The sequence below is a fragment of the Teleopsis dalmanni genome, chromosome 1 (genome assembly GCF_002237135.1).
Source record: "Teleopsis dalmanni isolate 2A chromosome 1, ASM223713v2, whole genome shotgun sequence".
NCBI classification, from domain to species: domain Eukaryota; kingdom Metazoa; phylum Arthropoda; class Insecta; order Diptera; family Diopsidae; genus Teleopsis; species Teleopsis dalmanni.
This window is the reverse complement of record NC_051846.1, coordinates 165,092,121-165,114,661: the sequence shown is the minus strand read 5'-3', so window position 1 is coordinate 165,114,661 and position 22,541 is coordinate 165,092,121. Positions and strand designations below refer to the sequence as shown.

At 28.4% G+C, this 22,541-nt stretch overlaps 5 protein-coding genes across 7 annotated transcripts; 2 read left to right on the top strand and 3 right to left on the bottom strand.

Annotated features, from left to right (window-relative positions):
- Nucleotides 1-3,052: 3,052 nt before the first annotated feature.
- LOC119669875 (zinc finger protein 28-like) lies at nucleotides 3,053-7,275 on the bottom strand. 2 transcript variants are annotated; one of them, XM_038079912.1, is made up of 7 exons: nucleotides 6,466-7,274; nucleotides 5,274-5,488; nucleotides 4,792-5,110; nucleotides 4,614-4,732; nucleotides 3,879-4,551; nucleotides 3,739-3,819; nucleotides 3,053-3,671 (listed from the first exon to the last, which is right to left on the bottom strand). In XM_038079912.1, the coding sequence occupies exons 1-7, from the start codon at nucleotides 7,032-7,034 to the stop codon at nucleotides 3,473-3,475; spliced, it is 2,175 nt and encodes a 724-aa protein (XP_037935840.1). In that variant the 5' UTR covers nucleotides 7,035-7,274; the 3' UTR covers nucleotides 3,053-3,472. The 2 variants fall into 2 exon arrangements, with proteins under 2 accessions (XP_037935840.1, XP_037935841.1); XM_038079913.1 differs by having other exon boundaries at nucleotides 3,632-3,671; nucleotides 4,390-4,551; nucleotides 6,466-7,275.
- Nucleotides 7,276-10,031: 2,756 nt separating this feature from the next.
- Nucleotides 10,032-14,397, top strand: LOC119669874 (zinc finger protein 239-like). 2 transcript variants are annotated; one of them, XM_038079911.1, is made up of 7 exons: nucleotides 10,032-10,208; nucleotides 10,263-10,514; nucleotides 10,573-10,862; nucleotides 10,916-11,109; nucleotides 11,164-11,923; nucleotides 13,308-13,664; nucleotides 13,728-14,397. In XM_038079911.1, exons 1-7 carry the CDS (start codon nucleotides 10,071-10,073, stop codon nucleotides 13,744-13,746), a joined length of 2,010 nt encoding a protein of 669 aa, XP_037935839.1. In that variant the 5' UTR covers nucleotides 10,032-10,070; the 3' UTR covers nucleotides 13,747-14,397. The 2 variants fall into 2 exon arrangements, with proteins under 2 accessions (XP_037935839.1, XP_037935838.1); XM_038079910.1 differs by having other exon boundaries at nucleotides 13,723-14,397.
- A 542-nt stretch (nucleotides 14,398-14,939) lies between these two features.
- On the bottom strand, nucleotides 14,940-17,096 carry LOC119669871. Its single transcript, XM_038079907.1, has 3 exons — nucleotides 17,020-17,096; nucleotides 16,374-16,845; nucleotides 14,940-15,410 (listed from the first exon to the last, which is right to left on the bottom strand). Exons 2-3 carry the CDS (start codon nucleotides 16,746-16,748, stop codon nucleotides 14,985-14,987), a joined length of 801 nt encoding a protein of 266 aa, XP_037935835.1. The 5' UTR covers nucleotides 16,749-16,845; nucleotides 17,020-17,096; the 3' UTR covers nucleotides 14,940-14,984.
- Nucleotides 17,047-17,666, top strand: LOC119669873 (39S ribosomal protein L14, mitochondrial). Its single transcript, XM_038079909.1, has one exon. The coding sequence runs from the start codon at nucleotides 17,137-17,139 to the stop codon at nucleotides 17,608-17,610; it is 474 nt and encodes a 157-aa protein (XP_037935837.1). The 5' UTR covers nucleotides 17,047-17,136; the 3' UTR covers nucleotides 17,611-17,666.
- Nucleotides 17,654-18,560, bottom strand: LOC119669872 (probable DNA replication complex GINS protein PSF3). The gene is made up of 3 exons (XM_038079908.1): nucleotides 18,364-18,560; nucleotides 17,905-18,299; nucleotides 17,654-17,848 (listed from the first exon to the last, which is right to left on the bottom strand). Exons 1-3 carry the CDS (start codon nucleotides 18,461-18,463, stop codon nucleotides 17,708-17,710), a joined length of 636 nt encoding a protein of 211 aa, XP_037935836.1. The 5' UTR covers nucleotides 18,464-18,560; the 3' UTR covers nucleotides 17,654-17,707.
- Nucleotides 18,561-22,541: the final 3,981 nt, after the last annotated feature.

The window sequence follows — 22,541 nt, the reverse complement described above, 5'->3', positions numbered from 1 at the left end:
TTTAATAACAAGTGTTGAAATGTTGCCAGACAATTTAAATTCTAAATGATTATAATAATTATAAATATAGTTAAGTTTAAATACATACATTGTAGTAAATTCGCGTAAAAAATCATAAAAAATATAGAAATGTATTGGTTTCATTAACTTTTTAATAACCTCAGTAGTAGTTAAATGCGTAAATCAACAAATGGCGTAAACTGTGCGAAAAGTGTTATACAAATATCTAGGTTTGTGTCTAGTATAAAATACAGAAGAATTATTAAAAAAAGCAGTTTTTTTTTATTACAAAAAATTTAAATGATCTTTGTATCTGAGAAAAATGTTGAATTCGATATAGCATTTACAACCAATTTGTGCCTTTTAGATGTCCAATTAAGTATACATTTTTTTATAACTTTTAAAAATCCCTTTTCCCACAAAAGGGCTTTTAGAACGATTACAATTTCTAGGGCACCGCGAATTGTAGTCGAATTTTGAGAAAATCTAAAAAACTTCTTTCATTATATTTAATATAGCTTCATTCATAATACATCAACCTTTAATATGGAAACGTTTACATTGATTACACAAACAAGAACTAAACGACTAACAACTAGACGCTTTGGAAAGCTTAGGGGAACGGACGTATGCCTCACAGAGGGCCAATTAAACTTAAATTGACATTGTTAGCTGTCAAACAATAATGCCAAGGATGGTTTCTCATTTACTAACTATTAAAACACCTTGAACTAAGACCAAGGTGAAGCATAAAAGTTCGGCTCAAAAAGGTATAATTATTTAACTAATCTGCTTACTTTCCTAAATACTTCCCGTTTATGTTACATTAGAGGTATATTGGAATTATTTAATGCTTTAAATAAAGCGTTGAATAAATAAAAAATGTCGAGAAATACCCATGTTTAAACAAATAAAATAAAACAAATTTAATTTAAAAAAAAAAATGCAACTTTTAGATTTAATAAGTTGATATGCGCAACAGTGGTTTCAAAATTACCTAATCAAAAAAGTTCTGAACTGTTATATCCAAAAATTGCATTAAAAGAATTATTTCATTATACTACAATATACTTTTACAAAAACTTGTTGTTAGAAAAGAACTACTGCGGTTATGATAGCATTGCTTCGTCACACTAGAATTTCAACACCCTGTTACTTCATATCCTAAGTGTTTTAGTCATTAATGCACTAACATTGCAAATCAACCTACGAATTGGTAATTCTAAATGGTAATGGTACTCTAAGCACCTTGTCAGTTATTGATATACATATAAAAGTAGATCATTATTTCAAGATATATGAAGAGCCATTAAGATCCAAGTTTTTATAGTTATCAAATAACTCCCAAAGAGAATTATATTATCTCCAAATCATTATTTCAAGATATAAGAAAAACCATTAAGATTCAAGTTTTTATAGTTATCAAATGACTCCCAAAGAGAATTATCTTAAATAAATTATCCCTAAATAACTAGCTATACTCGAGATCTGAATTTTTTTCTTTTTGAATTAAAGTGCGAAGTAGTGCTAGAAATATCAAATCCAGGCCGTAAAACTAGTAAGATATTAGTACTCTAGCTGAATTGTTGAAAAGTTTCAAAGCTCATTCAGAGTTAACATAGTTTAATACCTTTTTTAAATAAAATTAGCATTTCTTATTGAAAACTGTGATATGACAATCTACACCAATAGTCACTTGCATCTATATTTACCAGTGACTCTTCAGGACCTTCTTTAAAAATGAAGAAAACAAATTCAGTACAAAAAACAATAATTATAAACTGAATTAAATTTACTGATTTAATTTTTAATGCTGTTAAATAATCATCATCAGTGATTTTATTTCATTCAAAATTAATTATTTTTATACAAATGCCTGTCAGGATTCGAATTATATTAATTAAAAAATATTAAGCCATTTTATTTTGTCAATGATTTGATAAAAATCTATTCAAATTTATATAAAATTATTAATTAATGCACATTAAGTGCAACACTGACAAAATTGGTTAATCTTTTTTAATGTGCATTAATTAACAATTTTATATAAATTTGGATAGATTTTTATCAAATCTTACTAGAAAAAAACTGAATTAATCGGCACTGTTTTAAATGTAGCAATTATTTAAAAACTATACTGATATTCAGTTATGTTTATAAATTTAGACATATATTTTATATATCGTGCGTGATGGGAAAATCTCTTACTTTTCTTTGGAATTTTTTAACAGCAAAAATATTTATATAGAATATATACAGAATTTTCAAACGTAACGAAACCAGTTATACCCTTATGTCTACATAAGTAAGAACACATTATGTTTATTTTTAAATTATTATTTACAGTAATTTAATATATGGTGCAAAACTTTTGGTGAAAGTCCAAAATTCCAAAAAAAAAGAGTCAACTCTTCCTGTAATATCTAAATCAGGTTATGAAAAATGTTTCGACAAAAAAGTTTAAATGTCTAATATACAGTTTTACCATTTAATAATAATAATAATTATAGTTAATTTAAAAAAAAATAAAATATATTATATTGAAATTTTTTTACAAATTATTCAAAAACAAAAAAAAACAATAAATCGCTATTACTATTTCTTATATGGTAAATTCGTGTTTTGTAAAATTCATCAGAAATTCAATATTAACTTTTATTTATTTTTCTTTATAATATGTTTTTTTTTATAAATATAAAAACGTTAATGATTATTCTATAAATAAGATATTTAAATAGAGTTTAAAAGATAGAAATTAGTTATAATAATTATTATTATAAAATTAAGCATGAATGATTTAGAGAGCAAGTTTTATAACACTATAATTGCTAAAAGCTTTGTGTTTTCATGTAAGATTTATACAATTTTAAGTCTTTCGGTGGGAAAGTGAAAGTTATTATAAATCACTCTAACCACTATAATAATAAAAAATAGTGCTAGTGAACATGTGATTTCATAATTGTAAAAAATCGTCAAAACAAAAATATTTTTTAAATGTGAAGTTTTTATATGAATTAAAAGTACCTTTCTATTAAAAATTTTTTCTATCATTTACCACCTTTATAAATTTGCTATTATGTTAAGGATAAGCAATTAAGTAGCCAATCAAGCAGTGAATAAATTTATTTAATACTTTTGTTTTTAAGTCCAAACAAGAAGTCAATGGTCACTATGGTTACTATTAAAAATATCTAACTAAAAAATGTGAAACTAAAAAGATTTAACAAAGGAAATGAGGCATGGAACGATAATGATTATAAAACTTAACTTGAATGCAGTTCTAACAATCTCACCTTTAAAAGGCTATAAATACAATTTAATTTTCGATGTTTTCTTTTCTAATATATTTAATTTAGTATAGGTGAGACTATTGGTAGGTAAGGGTTTTCGTTTAAGTCTTGATTTATGAACCTATGAAGCTGCAATATGTTCACATAATTTCTGTATTTGGAAATAAACAGCATCACATTGATCATTTTTTTACAACGCCATGTGATTCCAGTGCATGTCTATTTAAGTTAGTAATATTAGTGTAAGTCTTCAAGCATTTTTGACATTTGAAAGGACGATCGATAGTGTGGTGGGTCTGCATATGTATTTTCAAAAACTTTGATTGATGAAAATTTTTTCCACAAATCTTGCACACAATTTCTTTTAGTTTTGAATGATGTCTAAAAATAAAATAATTATAATCATCGCTCTATAATAATAATACTAATACTATTATGTATAATTTACCTTTCATGTATTTTTAATTCCAATTCATTACTAAAACTTTTGTCGCAGTATTGGCATTTGCATGGTGTTGCACGGTCGTGTCTAAAAGAAAAAAATTTTATTTTAACACAATTAAAATTGAATTCAATAATAATACAAACATTTTCATATGTCTTTTAAGATGTGGTTTACTCGAAAGAACTTTTCCACATGTGGAACACGGCCAGCTAACTGTTTCACACACCCGAGATGCTATGTGCTGACGTAAGTTCAATTCACGACAAAATACGGTACTACAATTCCGACACTGATGTGTTTCTGCTTTATTTGAGTTCTTACACTTCTTAGATGCAACATGTTGATTTAAGTTAACCCTACGAGAAAATATTCTATTGCAACTATTGCAACGAAATGTTGCACCATTACCAGATTTCTTGCATATTTTAGACGACAAGTGTTGCAATAAATTAAGTCTACGAGAAAATGTACGTTTGCAGTTTTTACAAGAAAATATTTCTTCATTATTTGGTGCCTTGCATTTTTTAAATGACAAATGTTGTACTAAGTTAACTCTACGAGCAAATATGCGTTTACATATATCGCAACTAAACTTTTTATTCCCTATTCGCTCACATTTTTTAGCTGACAAATGTTGCCACAAGTTAGACTTACGAGCAAATGTACGATTGCATCTAGGACAATTAATTGTATTTAATTCGGCTTTGAAGAGTTTTTCTTTCTTAGGACGTTTCAATTCATTTGAATTTTCCATAGCAACATCAGGTGGTTCAAAGTTATGATGTATTGTTAAAAGACTATTATCAGGTGGTTCAGCTGTAAGGAATGACTTATATGCTATATATTCATTTTTGATTTATAGTTAGTTACAAACTTACTTTCATTTAATGATTCAATATTGCTGTCTGTGTTTGTATTTATTTCTTTAAGTACAGGTTTAAAATCTTCCACCTCCAGTTCTCCATCTAGCTCTTCAGCTTCTGCAACTTCATTTGAGCTATAATATATTATTCAATGAAAGAAGTTAATTCAATTAAAATATAATTTATTTTTTACCATTCCAAATCTTGATTGTGTATTTCAAATAAATGTTTATTTAAAAACTCCATCGTGAAAAAGTTCCGTTTGCATAAATGACAAGAAAAATGTTTTTGTTTTAAATCCGTGCCAATTTGCAACGACGTCGCTGTCATTGTATTTGCACATTTTTTTAAAGGTGAAATTTCACTTGAGGAAACTGACTGGCTTTTGGTTGTAGAAGTCATATATGCCGTGTAGGAAAACTCAGTTATTAGAGAAGCCTCACGAGGTATTTCATTTAAAAGGCGTGGGGACAGTTCAGCATTTGGACCAGAGTTGTTTTCATTTGATGTAACTAAAACAGAGTAACTTAAGTGAGATTCTGTATTCTATTTAGTGTAGGCATTTATACTATACTAATTTTCTACTACTGAGAGAGAAAGATCATTGATTATGTTTACAATAATATTTCCACAATCAGTGTTGCAACAGAAAATATATAATATAATATATATTACCTTTTGTAACATCCATAGACTCTACAGTTGAAATATTTTCAACACCAGTGTTATCATAATTATCATCTATTGAAATTTCATCATACTCAAACATAGTGGTTTTTTCCACTTTAGTCTCATACTCTTCAAAGTCTGTCTGAATTGTCGCTAAGGAGTTTTTGAAATTCGCGTTATTTCTTTCATCAGCTTTCGGGCTCAACAGTGATATTGTTGGGCTGTATAAATGTAATAAAAATATGCAGAATATGTTTAATGAATACAAATTTAATATTAAAATGAGAGAAAAACTTTATAATTGGAAAAAAGTAACAACTGTTTGGTTGAATACTATCATTCATACACTGTGACCTTATTTGTTAGTGATCAGGTTTAATTTTTTAAATAATTATACGAACAAACCAATATATTTGAGCAAGTAATTTAGTTTGCAGTATTAAATTGTTTATTAAGAACAATGCACTTCTTCTTACCATTTTTTCACATATTTGTATAGTTTTTTTTGTAAAAATTGCATACTAGCACATATATTGTATTTAAAATGATCATAAACAACATAAAAATGTTATGTGAAATTAAAAAGAAAATAGAAGCGGCTATAGTATAGTTTCTGTTAATTCTCATTGTATGTTCCAACTTCAGCTCTATTACTCGTGACGCTGCCTAGCAGTTCTCATGCCTATCCTAATATATGTATTAAGTTGTGCGCTATTAATTATTGAATCTGATTCATTGAAGAGCTTCAGGTTCCTCAGGTTCACGGTGACCCAGACTAATTACACTTAAAATCCATCCCATTAAAACCCATTTAAAAGCTCCATCTTATCCTTACCCCCAAATAACTCTTTATATTTAAACTCTACTTTCACCCAAACACATTCCAACCCATATATTTGTTTTGTTATTGCTTTCATTTCCTGCTTTTTAAATCTATACAAGTTAAAACCTCAAATACAAGTTTGCTTAGAAGAGTAGTTGATGTAGATTACGATAGGCGCTCGATCTGGCGACAGTCGTTGTTTGCATGGTCTATATTTTATATGTACAATTATTGTAAAAATTTTTAATTTTAAGACTCTATCGCCTTATATCAATAGTGGAAACAGTTACAGACAATAGCGATTTAATCAAACAATTATTATTTCCTTTAATAAAACAAAAAATTAAGTATATATATATATTTCAAAGTGTTTACCTTTCGCATGTCTGATTATGAGTACTTTGCGTTTGACGCAAGGGGCATGAATTGTCCTTAGGCTGGATTTGCATTATATCATTTCGCAATTGACAAAGGCGTGTAAATTTGTCACCACACACGTTACAATCATCTTGCTTGCAGGGATGTCTTAATAAATGATGTTCTATTAAATCTGATGAATCAGAAAATTTTTCTCCACACATATTGCAAGGATATATTGATATGTTATCAGTTTGAGTAGAAATCTCCATAGAAGATCGACCTCTTACATTTGGATTGACACCAACTGACGTAAACATCATTGTTAGAGTTTGATGAGATTTTTCTGCTTGCTGTTGAAATTTGTATACAAATATTGCCTTATCCACGCACTTACCACATATATGATGTGGAAAACTATCGAAAGCGTTTACACTATAATTGGTGCATTGTGTGAGCAATTGCGGCATTTTGACACCATCAACTGAAAACTGTTCATCAAAAATAAAAAATAGATCCGTCTTGTATTGTAAACAGACGCGACAAATTCGATCTAAAATCAATTGTCGGTTTGGCATGAAACTCATTTTTGACGGTGTTAATTAACATTCAGAATATAAAATAAAAGAAATATATTGTTTCTGGTTAAATTTATTTAATCACTTCAAAATTTTTACTGTAGCTGAACGAAATTTTCGCAAGTTTTGTGTTTCACTTTTGACATAAAGAAGCGCAAGCCAACAACGACAAGTGTAAAAGGTTGCCAGACTGCAAGTTTGTCAAAAGTAATCTTGAAATTTTAGCTGCCCATTTCATTTGATCACATAATTATAATTTTTTTTATAGAATGCATTCTTCTAGAAGAAAAAAAATTATTGTTCTTTGACTTTGAGCCAATTATATTAAGCATTAGTATATGAATTTCGTGAGAAAAATAACACAAATCCGTAAACAATTATCGTATTAAAACTTGTTTAATAATTGCTACTGGTAATAATAGGTCCTTTCGGTAGCTTTAATGTGTGGCAAAAAAAAAAAAACAGCAAGTTCTTACTATAGGCACTAATTGAGATAAATATTTTCGCAAACAGCAAATTTTGCATATGTGCACATAATGCAAGCAAACTACTTTTGCATAAAAATTACTAATTAATATAAAATGAATAATGAATTTAAAGCATTGTTATACTATGTTCAGACACACGTTTACTTCGCAAAAATCTTAATTTTATCTTCGTTTCAACGAAATTTAGTTGTTTTTTCCATACAAATTTCAGTTTACAGGTAAGAATAAAATTAAGGAAAATGACCTTAAATTCGTTGAAACGAAGGCTGAAATTTAGGGACATTTCAAATGCAACTATGCGTAAGATAAATTTGAAGCAAAAGATAAAGTTGAGATGACAAAAAAGTGAAATTTTTTTGAAATAAATGTCAGTGACAGTTGGCTTTAATAAAACGGAGAAATATTTTGAAAGTAGTGTAAATTTTTAAATTTGAATACAGAGAAAAAACTCTAAATGTTATTAATTTAAAATAGAGTAAAAAATAATAATTCACATACCACACTAAAGCTAATAAAACTACTGATTGTCATTCTTTATAGTTATAATAATTAACCAGATTTTAAAATTTACCAGATACAAATGGTGTTTGGATAATGTAATTTATAACATTCGATTTATAAACAAAAAACATATGGTTTCTTTAATTTGTGACATTATGAACACTTTCGAAATTAACTTAATTTCATTTTTACGAAGTTATTCATTTTTTGACTATCAGTTACAGCACGTTAACTATCAATAGTATATTCTTTATTTAAAATTTACCAGATACAAATGGTGTTTCGATTTATAAACAAAAAAACATATGATTTCCTTAATTTGTGGCAGTATAAAAACTTTCGGAATTAACTTAGTTTCATTTTTACGAAATTAAGGAAATTTTAATTCTTCATTTAATCTTAAAATATGTTACCAGTAACTTAATGAATAGGAAACCATTATCTTCAAATAATTTATATAATTTTGTTATGAGACTGTAAAATTCATATGAACAGCAAAATTTTAACCAAAATGAGAAAATATTAAACATCGTCAACATCTAATAACGTCATGGTATGCAGTAATTATTATATTTTAAATTTTCACAAAAATATGGCAAATATTTTAAGTTTTAGTAATTTTCTTAGTAAGAAATTGATTTTTAAGAGATGTTCATTTCATATGAAAGCTTTTTGTACTGAAAATACTCCACATTAGTGGCCTTAATGAGCAAAACTACTTAAATGAGACATGGATAAATGGAAATATAGAAAGACGTGATTTTGGAATTTATCTAATACGAAGTTATCTAAATACGAATCCATTTATGACAATAATACTATGTTTACATTGTGAGATTAAGTGAACGAGATTAATTTAATCTGCATTTTTAATCTCCACCGTTTACATAATACATTGGAGATTAATTTTGACGTTCCTCTTGTTGTTTTTTGGTTTGTGCGTTTGATAAATGTCTGTAAATAAAGCATTTAATTACAATTTTGTATAAAAAAATTGTTATATATATTCAATAAATAGTTTTATAACAATAATTTAAGAAATTTTAGTTATAATTATGTATAAAACTATTATTAAACAAATTTAACAGAAATTTCATTCACTTCGGAATTTTCAATACTTCTTTTGAATAGATTTTGACATATTTCTTTAAGATCGTAAAAAATCTACAACATTAAAACATTTCTTCTAAGATCGCAAAAAAATCTACGACATTAAGGCATTTGCAGAGTTGCATTGAGAAATAATCATCATTTTGAAAGAGATTTAAAACTAATCTCGACGAAAAGGAGATTAACTTTTGTATGGTGAAATCTGAGATTAACAACGAGGTTAGTACTTTAATCTCGATTTTTGCTTTAATCTACTTTTAATTACACAATGTAAACGCCGTATTAATTACATTTTTGTGATCCAAGCTTAACCTGAAGATACTAGGTCTGTTCCACGAGTTACTCGTAGTAAAACTCAAGTAAAGTACAAACTGAGAGCGTAACACAAATAAAGAGACAAGCTATTTACACAGATTTTTATGGAACAGTTTTGTATAAAATCTGGTGAGAACACCAGTGCTGCGCAAATGAACAATACAAAAACAATAAAATTGAAAGCAAAACAGCTGATTAACTCACACATCAACACAAATTCTATTTGAACTAAAGTGTACGAGTAAAGTCTGTGTAGCATTTTTAAATTTCGACAAGGATGTTATACTCTCTGAGATGCTCTTATTTACTCGAAAATTTGCAACGCACTTGTGTTTACACAGTGTTACTCAAAATTATAAGTGATAATAAGTGAAGCTCGTGGAACAGACCTACTATGAGCAAACAAATCTGATTTGTATCAAGGAATTTTGTGTTACATGCAAACTAACTGGGGATGGTGCGCCTTTTTGAAAGAAATTCTTTGTTTACCATTTACATATTTAACATATTAAAAATTAGTATGAAGTAAACAAAATTAAATTAAAGTTTTTGGGGAACTAGTATTACTTGTAAATGCAAAAATATTTTTATAATTATTGTTAACATATAATTTAAAAAAATAAATGTAAAAATGGATATGAATAAAATATGTCGGGTATGCTTGAGGGAAGATCAAGACATGCTATTGATATTTGAAGAAAAGTATACAAATAATGTTGAAGCAAATCTTAGTATAGCAGCAATGTTATCAGAAATAACAATTTATAAGGTGCAATATCAATATATAAATTTTAAGAACATTTTTAAATAATTCAGTTTACAGGTACAACGTTTCGATGAATTACCCCATTTAATCTGTAGTGGTTGTTTTTTGGCTACACAAAATGCATTTGCTTTTAAACGCAGTTGTGAAAAGTCTTACCGGCAGCTTGTCACATTGTTAGGCAATAATGAACTCAATCTCAATTCTAATATCGACGGAAACAGACTTGATAATAGCACTCAAACAGTCGACACCTGCTTGTACCCATGTGAACGGTGCGATGAGAAGTTTTTCACATTTTACGAGCTAAAAGTAAATGAGTTTTATATTCAATATTAGAATTTTTAAGCTTATATTTTAAAATTTACAGAGTCATAGAGACAAAGAACATAAAGGCAGTGATATCATTTGTCGATATTGTTCAAAGAGATTTAATCGTATTGGATATTTGAAAACGCATATTGCTATATTTCATCCGGAGATTGGCTTAAGGTCTCATCTCCAATGTCACATATGCAAACGTCAATTTACACGAAGTCAACATCTAAAACGGCATTTAGCTTTACTACATAAGTACAGTGAAGAGAAATGCGATCTGAAGGATGAAAATACGATAGAAGAAAGTACGTTGGATAAAAAAATTTTAATGGAAGAGGAAAAGTAAATTTATAAACTAATGTCACTAATTGATTATTATTAATAGTTACGCTTAGTTTTGATAGCAAATTATTCTATCCTGGGTTTAATGATCAAACTGAAGACAAAAATTTTGAATCCGGTAGTGATAATGAAAATATAGATTCACAAACTGATGTTTCAAATCTATTACTTCCAAAAAGTGAAGATGAAGATAAAAAACTAGTAACGGAATTTTTTAATAAAAACCCTTCAAGCGGTTTTACGGAAGGTACTATCATTTTGCAAATTCTAAGTGTTATTTATAAAATATTTTTAATTACAGTGTTGTTAAATAATACATTTGGAGAATATAATTTAACAGAAAATACGATAGATCCTACAGAAATAAAATCTGAAAAACTTCAGCCAACAATTGAAAATAGTTTAGATGCATTAGATTTGCCTATAAAACGTAGACGTGGGCGTCCACGAAGAAAAAGTAATACTGCTACTACCACCACCACCACTAGTCCTATTAACGATAAAAAATATAAATGTAGTGAGTGTGACAAACGATTTTCACATGAGAGCAACTTAAAACGTCATAAACTGAACCATGAGATACGCTGCAAAATTTGTTCACTGAACTTTTCTAGTCCAGATAACTTGACAGATCACATTCAAGCTACGCATAATGCAACAAAACTATTGAATTGTGAAAACTGTGATGAAATATTTACACGTGATGATCAATTAAAAGAACATTATAAAACTAAACATAAAGAAAAAACACACAAATGTGATAAATGTAACAAAACTTTCAGGACAAAACCATTTCTACAACGGCATCTTGCAACACATGGTAATAAACGTTATGTTTGCAAGGAATGCTTACAGGATTTTAGTAGTAAGGATGACTTGAATTCCCATATAAAGATGGCAGGTCATGATAAGCCATTATTATGTCCAGAGTGTGGTTTACGTTGCAAAACAAGTACTATACTCCTAGTGCATATGAGACGTCATACCGGAGAAAAACCGTTTAAATGTAAATTTTGCAGTAAAGGTTTTCCACGTATGGATGATTTACGGGTACATGAAAGGTATTATACTTTATTCTCAGCTTTATAAAATTTATGGTGAATGATAATAAATTTCTTCAGATAAGAAGAAATTTGTATTACATACTTAACAACATCCGTTTATTCATTTTAATGTTTTGTAAGCCATTTTTATTTTATCTTACATCACCATTGGTTGTGGCTCTGAGGATGAGGAGGAGACTGTACTCCATCTCATGTGTCAGTGCCCTTCCCTAGCCAGAAGAAGATTAAAAATCCTTGGATCTCCTTTTCTAACTGACCTGACTGAGTTGTCATCCTGTAATGTTAGGGACCTAGCCAAGTTCATAGAACTGTCAGGTTGGTTTTCCTTTACCTAATAGGGGAGTCGTTACCTTTCTTCGGCGTTAAATGTATACTGATTAAAATCTATATACAAATAACTCCTGTGGTACCACAATGGGCCTTTATTTGGGATACAAGGCCGCAACTCCAACCTATACCTATACCTACATCTCCATTATATTGTTATTTTTGTTGTAGTTCGTAAGGATCTATAAAACAAATAACATTAATGAAATAATACGACATTGGTTAGAATGTGGATAGGTATTGGTGGTGTGAGAGGGAAGGGGATAATTTAGGAGCGAGAATTGAAAGATGCATGGGGACAATTTAAATTGAAGTCAACAGAAATGTATTATCCTTATTTAGGATGTATAATATTTTTAATTGATTCGAAAGTTAAGACCATCATTATAAATTGACCGGAGATCGGTTTGGATTGAAGGCCGCTCCGAAGACTTTGTGGATATTAATCATGAGATTGATATACACATTGTAAAACTGACAAATATCATTACGATTCAAACTTCTGATATTTGGATACTTACAAAAAACTATGATTGAAAAATGCAAAATTCAGCTATTTCAATCCATCAATATACAGAGTGCTGTTAGTATATGTCTGTAACAGCAATAACAATATTGTCCCGGAGATCGGTTTGGATTGAAGGCCGCTCCGAAGACTTTGTGAATATTAATCATGAGATTGATATACACATTGCAAAAGTAACAAAGATCATTACGATTCAAAGTATGCCGAGTTAGGGCTTGACAGTGCACTACAGTTAGATTATTATTTCTGTGAAATACTATTAGTGTATTTAAACAAGAAATACTCTAAAGCTTTCAAGTTTATTACCTTATAAAGTTCTTATAAATTATAAAGTGTGTAATGTACCTAATTATATTTAATTTGTTGATGATTCTAAAATAAAATTCTAATATTAAACGGGAAAGAACTGAAATATTAAAACTATTGAAATTAGTTACAGTAACTAAAATAAAACAAGTACTCTTTTCATTTATATTTATTAAAACAATAAAATATTTATATTTATTAATTAATATTTGTTTATTACAGATACCATACAGGTGAAAAATCTCATTTTTGTGAGACGTGCGGTAAAGGATTTCAAAGAAAATACAATTTAACAATTCACCTACGAGTGCACACTGGTGAAAAACCCTACAAATGTCCACATTGTCAGCAAGCCTTTGCACAAGGGAATGACCTAAAAGCGCATATAAGACGTCACACAGGAGAAAGATTTCGTTGTGATATTTGTGGTGGTGCTTTTCTTCAAGGCTATCAAATCCGTCAACATAAGTTAGCTGAACATGGTATAAAAGATATTCCTCCAACACAACGTGTTGCAAAATTTACATCACGCGAAGCACAAGAGAAACAAATACAACAAAATTTACAAAAAGAACTTCAGTAAGTAATAGTTAATTAATTATTGTTAAATTTAAATTGATAATGTAATATATTCAAGGGAAGCCGAGGCTATGAGTGGTAGCACAACAGAGAGTACAAAACTACAATTAGACAGTTCCAGCTAATTGAAAATAAGACCTAATAGAAATTTATAATATTAATCATTACTGAAGCTTTAAATACCAGTGTATATACTAACATTAATTAAATATGACTCTACTTTAATTTTTGGCATACTTTCAATTATAGTACAATAATTAAATATACTATTCAATAAGCGAATCTTACAAATGGTTGCTTATTTCTCTATGTGATGTAAAGAAAATCACAACAGAATAGTAGAAAATTAAGTTTTTGATATCTGTTGATTATGACCAACTGGATTAACGACTGTATCCTAAAGTTAAATTTGAATTACCACATACTCACATACAATTTGTAACCTGTTATAGTGACACATGGATGTATGGTTTATCGGTTATTACGCCCGTAGTTTAATAATATTTTAGCACTGGTTATCCATATGCTACAATAGTTTATATATATTAACAAAAATTCAAAAAGGTCGAACGAAAGTTTATCATCATTGAGGTCAAGTCCGAGAACTTAGAGTGTATGTATTCAAAATGTAATAACCAAACAAAATTTACGAATTATTTTTCACAGTGGAGAAATAATTATGTGCAGAATATGTAAAATTGATATCTACAAATTTATTTTTTAAAATACACAAATAAATGAACTATAATATAAGAATCTTTAAATATAAATGATTTATAAAATATATATTATGTTTTGGGGAATTTGCAATAGAACCTAAAAGATGTATTGTGCGCTAAAATATGCATACTACTATAAACATTACTATTATTTTTTATTTCATATTACCGCTCAAAACGATTATCAATTTTAACGACGGGTCAGTCAGTTGAGTCAGTCTCATCTATATACCGACTGTATTTCATGTAGAATAAATTACAGGCTTATAAGTAAATATTTTATTATAAGTCCCGGTGCACCATAGCGGTAAAAAACGTTCAATCTATATATATATAGCTAAGTCTGAAATATAAACAGACTTTAAAATGATTGAGGAAAGATATAGTTTAGGTTCACCGGTGCCTCTGTCAATGCGTTTCAAACATTTTACACACTATGTATGTATATATTTTTTGCTCTATTTGTTAAGAATATAAATTAATGGTCAAATATCTTAGTGCATTACGATGGTCTCAATTAAGTATAACATGTAAACAATTATAAAAATTTCACTGTACAAATTTATTAATTATAAAATATTTAAATATATAAGTAAAATAACTAAACAAATGGAAGAATTGATTCCGTATCATCTGTAGTAGAGTTAGCTTCTAATTGATGATGAGGAACTAGTATTGGTTTTGTTTCTACTGTTTCATATATGTCGTAGGATTGAACTGTTGAGGTGTTTGGTGTAGTAGTTTCACTATAACTATTTCCGGGAGAAAATGAAGCAGTCAAATCTAATTGTCCCATTTGTCCGTAAAACAACACAGTATTTATCATCTTTTCTGCAATTATAGACTGATATCGATCCATTTTTTGTAATTTAATTGCCCAAGCTTCGCTTGCTTTGGTATATTCGTTTGGTGGGTCTTTAAATTGTTTTAAAGCTAAAGTAATTAGTTTAGCTCCTCCACTTCCACTACTACTATAATCCTTTTTTTGCTCATTTATAATGTCTGTTTTTGGTTCTCCTGTAACGCGCTATAAAATATATTTATTATATATAAAATAATATTTATACATAATATATTTATAATATAGAATATATAGATTTAAGCCTTTACTAACAATTTTTTATAGTATCATTTTCAAGATTCTAAAATATACAATTGTTATAAATATTATAAATAAATGTCGATGAGATTTCTTAAAATTAATACATAGGAGAAGTTTTACAATACAAAATATTTGTTATGGGATGGGACAAACTTATCAGCTAAGTAGTCTTTATTCCTAATTTACATTTCAAGATGCAGTAAGTTTATTTTCATCAAATTGTCACCTGTTTTTTGTGAGGTGTTGCCTATATAATTCTGGACTGGTTAAAGAATTATTTAGAAGCATTAATTAGTTTCTTTCAACCCGGATTTTGCAGCGACTTCTTATATGTGGACTAATTCAACACATATCGTATTATCATTGCACAATGCGCTGAACAAAACTCAAAACTCCATCTTCTGTTTAACGACTTTGAGGAAACATTTGACAGCATCAAAAGTAAGAGAATTTGTGCTGCGCTGCGGAGGAAAATCATTCCAGCTTAACTTGTTCTAATTAACTAAAGCTACTGATTTAAAAGAAGATATGACTGGATTTGCTGTGAAAAAATGCTAACAATATAATTAAAAGGGCACTGAACGCAGTTATTTTAAAAAGCAGGTCATATCAATGTTAAACTGCGCTCCACCTAACGTCTTCAACAGTGACTCAAAATAAAGTCGCTTTATCTTCATGAAAAATATTGTTTTGTCGCAATTTATTTAACCGTGGAAATTAAGTTTGGGCTTGACTAAATTTATGGCGCATTAAACACTGGAAAGCTTTTTAGCAGGATGAGTTTATCCGTGAACTATGCTTATATATTGGCTCATCACAGTAATAATCCAAATAACTTTAGAATGGCATTTACTCTTTTCGTTTTCACACTTGGTAAATATTACTTACATTTATAAGATACTGTCTATGTACTTTTCTGTCACCAAGAAATTTCATAGCATCAAAGTACCAGAGCGTAGTACTCATATCTTTCTTATTTCCATCAGAGGTCTTTTTGATTTCTTTTATTCTTCTTAATTCCCGTTTGTAATTAGTTCTTAATATATTCATTTTCCTTAGTGCTTCTTTTCGGTCTGCCTTGGGAAACCTTTCTTGATATTTGCGTGTCAGTTGTCTAAATGCATCCTCTTTTTTAATTTTATCATTGTATTCTGCACAATTCACATCCCATAATGCAGGCAATGAGCGATAGAATTCAATGTATTCTAGTATAAAAATTTTATCTTCGTTCATTTTTAAAACCTTTAATTTTTCGACATTCATATTATTTTTCCAAACTACGTCAACCCAATATTTTCCACTTGATGCGTCAACAATGTGTCAAAACACAATATCATTTTAATCATATTGTGCGTATTCTCTGGTTTAAATGATGTGACGGTCATCATATCAATATAAATAATTTTAATAATTAATTAAAATAATTTACGAATAAATATTATATATTTCAATTAAGATTTTTCAAATAAATTAAAATATAAACATATATAATAAATATTCTTAGTTTACGGAGATTGTCATTGATTGAACACACCTTACACAAATCATATGTTGTAAATGAAGCTGTCAAAATTAGTTTTTTTTTTGGCAACTGCTGTTATGTATTTACTTTAATCTCTTGCTTCATATTTACAGATATAAAATAGACATCATGTCACTAACAAATTATAGCAAGTTTATTAATTTAGTGACGATGAATTTAAGAATTCAGCAGCAAAGTTATTTACATACATCGCCAGTGTGCTGTGAAATAAGGAAGTTGGCCCGGCTGCGTGTAGTGGACAATAGTGAAATTGGAAAGCGTGCTATGGCTGAGGGCAGACCACCGCGTTGCATTCATGTCTATAATAAAAAGTCGGTTGGAAAAATTGGAGATAAAGTACTTGTAGCAATAAAAGGTCAAATGAAAAAAGGTATACTAGTTGGACTTAAGCAAGACCAATTGCCTAAAGTGCCAAAATTCGATAGCAACAATATAGTTTTAATAGATGACAATGGCACTCCAATTGGTACTCGTATACATGTCCCAATACCAACGATTTTACGAACAATCTTAAAGGAAAAAACGCAATCTAAAGGTGCCGATTACACCAAGGTGTTGGCCATTGCTAGTCGATTTGTTTAAGTAAATGTATAGAAATTAATCTAGTAATGAATAAAAAAAAACCTTAAATGTAAAAACCCGTCGACATTTTTATTAATAAATCTAGTTAAAAAAAAATTTATAATGTACTACGCTTGCTGGGATTTTCTGCATTGCTGTCATTCTCAGTCACTAATTCTCTTTTACGTTTCTTGTTATATTCATGAACCATTTCGGATATTGGTATCTTGTTTGATTTCATCTGTAGCCATTTAGTAAACTAAAAATTAAATTGTTCATTACAATAAATAAAGTAAATGAAACTGAAATCATTACTTGTGTATTCGTATTAACTCCCGCTTCATAGAGTTTATTTTCAATATCATCCAAACGATGTTCTGGCTTGCCATCTTCTGTTGTGTTTGTTGATATATCAAGTAAGTAACGAACTCTTTGTCGCATTGTTTCAAAAACAATTCTACCAACATTATGGCTTCGATCATATGGTGTTAAATAACGACCATATTCGTAGAAATATGGATGCAGTTTTCCTAATTCTATATGTGTGGTATCTGCTTCACAGACGGCTTTATGAACATTTTTATATATATCCGGCACATTAACAGTAAAATAAGGATTGTTTATTTTTAATTCTTTTATATACCAAAGTGGTAGACTGACTGTGCTGCCGGGATTTAAATCATCCGTTTCTGCACCGGCGTCAAGAAACCCTGTTGATAAGATCAAGTTTTTTTCATAAAAAATCAAAGTATGCAACGCCATTATTGTTCCTACCCATTTTTGTTAATTTTGTATTAACTTTGCATTCTACTTTCTCTTGAGTGACAAATATGTCTTCCACCGAATAGTAATTTGGAAAGTAACTATTATTCATTTCTATATCTTCGCTTTAAATAATTATTAATATCAACTTTGTTTGAAAATACCAACTAGTTTTAAATTGGGAGCAGAATAACAAATTTATGTGGAACGTAAGTAGTATGTTCAATAAATGCACTGTATGTTCAATTTACTACACAAATGCCATCTCGCGTAATAATTGTTAGTGTCACGTACGTTTACACTTTCGAACTTATTCGGCATTACTCTCCGAAAGAGATTTTGATCTTTTGATCAAATCACTTTGTTACTTTATATTTTCGAATTTTCCTCTTGCATTCGACATTTTTGATGTAATTTCTCTTGATTTATTTGTAACTTAGTTAAAAAGCATTTAATTATACATATACTTTATCACTTTACGTCATTTTATATTTTCTTCTTGAAATATATTTTGCAAAGTTGCATTCGACATTTTTGATGTGACTTCTCTTGTAGCTAAGTTAAAACGGCTCTATGTATGGTTAATCGAATTTAATTAGTGATCTTAATCAAATACACAGCATTAATGAAGGCAATGGGAAAGGCAAGTACTATTAGGAACACTTCGTTCTAGTAAATTCTTGTGTATATATATTTGCTTCCTAAATAGACTATTATTGCAGGTGTTTGTAGTAAGTACATTATTCATAGTATTACTAACGTTATTCATAACAGACCCCTTCCCAATTTAGGATTCTAAAGTCATACTAAAATGCTAAATTTATATATCTACATTATATTTAAAACACCTGAATTTTTATTTTAATTTATTTGCACACATGAAAAGCGCTTATATATTATATTATATTCGATAATACATACTTTCTAATATTTTTGTAATAATTATAGCAGTAAATTCACAATGTCTCATTTAGGTACTTTCTCATTTGTATTAATGAACAAACGTTCATTTTATAATGAGCACATTTATGCAGGTGATAGAACTTTTATAAACTTTATTTAATAATATATCACATAAAAAAAATAAATTATAATTGATATATCAAATCATTTATATGCATTTTATTTATCAATTACTTATTTAATTAATTAAATCAAAGATTAAGTGCATAAGTAAGCACTTATATAGAAACAATATTTCAAAATGCAAATAAACAAAATAAGCATCATATTTTTTTAACTGACGAATTTGGTTAGGTTAGGTTGGAATACACCAAAGCCAACTTTAGGACTTCCGTAAAGAGCGCAGTGAACAAATCTGACAAGTCCATAACTTGGTTAAGTCCCTAATTTTGCAGAATGTGAGTTCTGTCAGATCATTAAGGAAAGGTAAAAGAAAATATAGGCATTGAAAATGAAGATGAAACTTGAATTCGTCCTTCCCTTTAGAGGCACAACTACGACAAGTGTCCTTATAGGGTAGACCTATACTCGACTCATAGCGTGTCTTTCTAACACGCAGTGACATGTCAGCCTTAATACCGTAGTGCAAAGTAGGTTCCGCATTATTAGAAGCAGTTGACTAGTACGTTTTTTTGCCCACTTTGGATCAGGTCGCTTAGCAGAGATTTGATAGCAGCTTAATTGTCCGAGAAGATCACAATATTTACATCGAGGATCTTGTTGTATAAGACTAATTTTGTTGCTCAGTGAATCGCCAATACTTTTACGTGAAAGATTTAATTTAGAAGAGAATTAAGCCACTACCAATTCTTGTATTTATTTTGTAGCTGTCGGTGTAAATGTTCACCATGACTGATCAATAAAATGGGTCATATGGTGGAAAGAATAGTTCTTCGAAATTATAAAATGTTTATGGTAAGCATATATTAAGTTTGTCCTGATGATTATAACAGTGATGAATATAATATAGCACATTTACTCCTGTATAATCAGTTAGGTAATCTACATATTCATATCTGCACGTTTATTTGTTGCATTGAATAAACTTTGTGTAAGAATTTCTTCTTGATAAGGGCAAATCGGTCTCGTAAAATTTGTTGACTATGTGAATGTAGCGACAATACTCTTTGTTTTTGAATTAATAATAAGTTTGACAGACAATAAAATAAAGTTTATAAGGCACCTGCGGTTGAAATTTGAAGTTGGATGTGGATGATATTAATAAATGAATAGTTCAGTTGCATATTAAAGAATAATCAATTTACTAATTAAGAGAACCACCAATATTTGTTTCAAAGCAAGCATAAGAAAATATAGTTACATTATCAGTTATTTTTCTGATAAGTTTGTTGTAATAATATATATATAAATATAAGTTATAATATAATATATATTATATAATATTTATTATAATAAGATAATTATGTATAATAAGATATTATATACTCTTATATCTATTAGAACTAACTTATATGGAAACTATTAACTTTTATATAGGCAAAAAAATTACAATTTCAGTTACCATAAATGTTCTAAATTCATGTAGAAGTTGATTGGGGGTACATCGATTAAAAACGTACTAAAATTTAAAGGTAAAAGTTAGATAAGAGGGTTGAAACGCCCTGATTGCAAAATGTTTGTGTATTAGAACTACAGCACACAGGATCTTGTTTTCAAATTTCACTAAGTTTTGGTCAAAAAACTGGTTTTAAAATATCTTCAACGAATACTTGATTGCTCTGTTACAGGACATAGTTTTTAAATTCGTATAAATGCTTACAACAAAATCTACATATACATAAGTTTAACTTTATTTTGGTTTAGCTAGGAACCAATAGGTTTATGCGCGGCTTAACCTAACTTTTGCTAGACAAGTTTAAACTTAATTTCGAAACAGGCCAAAGTTACCTATTACTCGTTCAAATCAATATCATAAATAACGAATTTCATCCAATGTAAAATAAGAAATTAGGACAATCCAAGATTTTGCTTATCATACTCCTACTAATATATGTGTGTCTTCAAATTTCAATAACCTAACTTACTATACTTTTTGACATATTATTAAGTAGTATATTTTATAAAAATTTTACATAACTTTTTTAATAGAATACTATTAATTTGGTACAAAAGTATAATAACATTCTAACAACCTTTACCTTTTGAGTTTCGAGATTTCTAACTTGATTTCTGTGTTTAATTCATTTTCGTTAAATCACTAGTAGCTCTTAAAATCTTATATATAAACCTACTATTTAAAAACTTTCTTGTTCTTTAATATATCTAGTAACCTACTATAAACCTTTAGCGAAGTTTTAACAAAATTACAAGCCAAAATAATTAATTTTATATTAATAATTAATACTACTACAATTATAATTGGGAATTTCATGCTCTATGATAAGAAATTCATTTCAAAAAGAAAAGAGTTTGAACATTTTTTCTCTATTACCGTCAATTATAATATTATTTAATTCAATTATTTATACAAAATATTCTTCAATTGCTATATAAAAACTTAGTTCTTAAAATTATTATCCAAACCCCCTCTACAAGATATTCGACAGCGAATCGAATAAGTAAAACAAAATATTAACAAAAACAAACAATGTTACGAAGGAAACTCAAAAGCAGTGAAAAGGGTGCTTTTCTTCTTCGAAAATAAACTACCCTTAATATAAATATGGACGAAAGCTTTCGAAGAGTAATGCTTAATATAACTGACTTAAACTTATTTAATGGTTCGCCCTTAGACAATATGAAAAATATCGAAGAAAATCAGTTCGTTACAAGAAATCGAGAAAGTTGGGTGTCAAAATAATTATTAATCCTCTACCAAAGAAAATATTATGTGGGTGTAATTTATATATAATAATTTCTCATTAGTTTAGTATAAATATTTTAAAATAATAAAAAGTGAAAAGTAAATTTAAAATTGTTTAAAATGTGAGAAATAAACTTTAAAATATTTTTGTCATTAACGTTTTTCAAAGTTTGAAGTACTTTTAATTGAAAAATCAATATTTAAAGGAAATTACATTAAAAACAATGTAAAATGAAAAAATAAATGCATTTAATTAAAATTTTTTCATTAAATGAAAAAATCTGTATACTTCAAAACGGAAAATATATGTAAAGTTTAAAAGGACTGCAAATTTTCTATCCTTCTTTCGGCATTTCAAATTCAATAGCATCGATATTTCTCTTTTCTCGTTTTTTAGGTCAAC

Coding starts and splice junctions, on each gene's coding strand:
- LOC119669871 (XM_038079907.1), bottom strand. CDS start 16,748: ATGAATGTCGAAAAATTAAAGGTTTTAAAAATGAACGAAGATAAAATT. Junction 15,411..16,373: donor ATAGACAGTATCTTATAAAT/GTAAGTAATATT, acceptor TATATTTTATAG/CGCGTTACAGGAGAACCAAA.
- LOC119669873 (XM_038079909.1), top strand. CDS start 17,137: ATGTCACTAACAAATTATAGCAAGTTTATTAATTTAGTGACGATGAAT.
- LOC119669872 (XM_038079908.1), bottom strand. CDS start 18,463: ATGAATAATAGTTACTTTCCAAATTACTATTCGGTGGAAGACATATTT. Junction 18,300..18,363: donor TACAAAATTAACAAAAATGG/GTAGGAACAATA, acceptor TCTTATCAACAG/GGTTTCTTGACGCCGGTGCA. Junction 17,849..17,904: donor GAGTTAATACGAATACACAA/GTAATGATTTCA, acceptor TTTAATTTTTAG/TTTACTAAATGGCTACAGAT.
- LOC119669874 (XM_038079910.1), top strand. CDS start 10,071: ATGGATATGAATAAAATATGTCGGGTATGCTTGAGGGAAGATCAAGAC. Junction 10,515..10,572: donor TCACATTTTACGAGCTAAAA/GTAAATGAGTTT, acceptor TAAAATTTACAG/AGTCATAGAGACAAAGAACA. Junction 13,665..13,722: donor AATTTACAAAAAGAACTTCA/GTAAGTAATAGT, acceptor AATATATTCAAG/GGAAGCCGAGGCTATGAGTG.
- LOC119669875 (XM_038079912.1), bottom strand. CDS start 7,034: ATGAGTTTCATGCCAAACCGACAATTGATTTTAGATCGAATTTGTCGC. Junction 5,489..6,465: donor CATAATCAGACATGCGAAAG/GTAAACACTTTG, acceptor ACATTTATACAG/CCCAACAATATCACTGTTGA. Junction 4,552..4,613: donor TATTGAATCATTAAATGAAA/GTAAGTTTGTAA, acceptor CATTCCTTACAG/CTGAACCACCTGATAATAGT.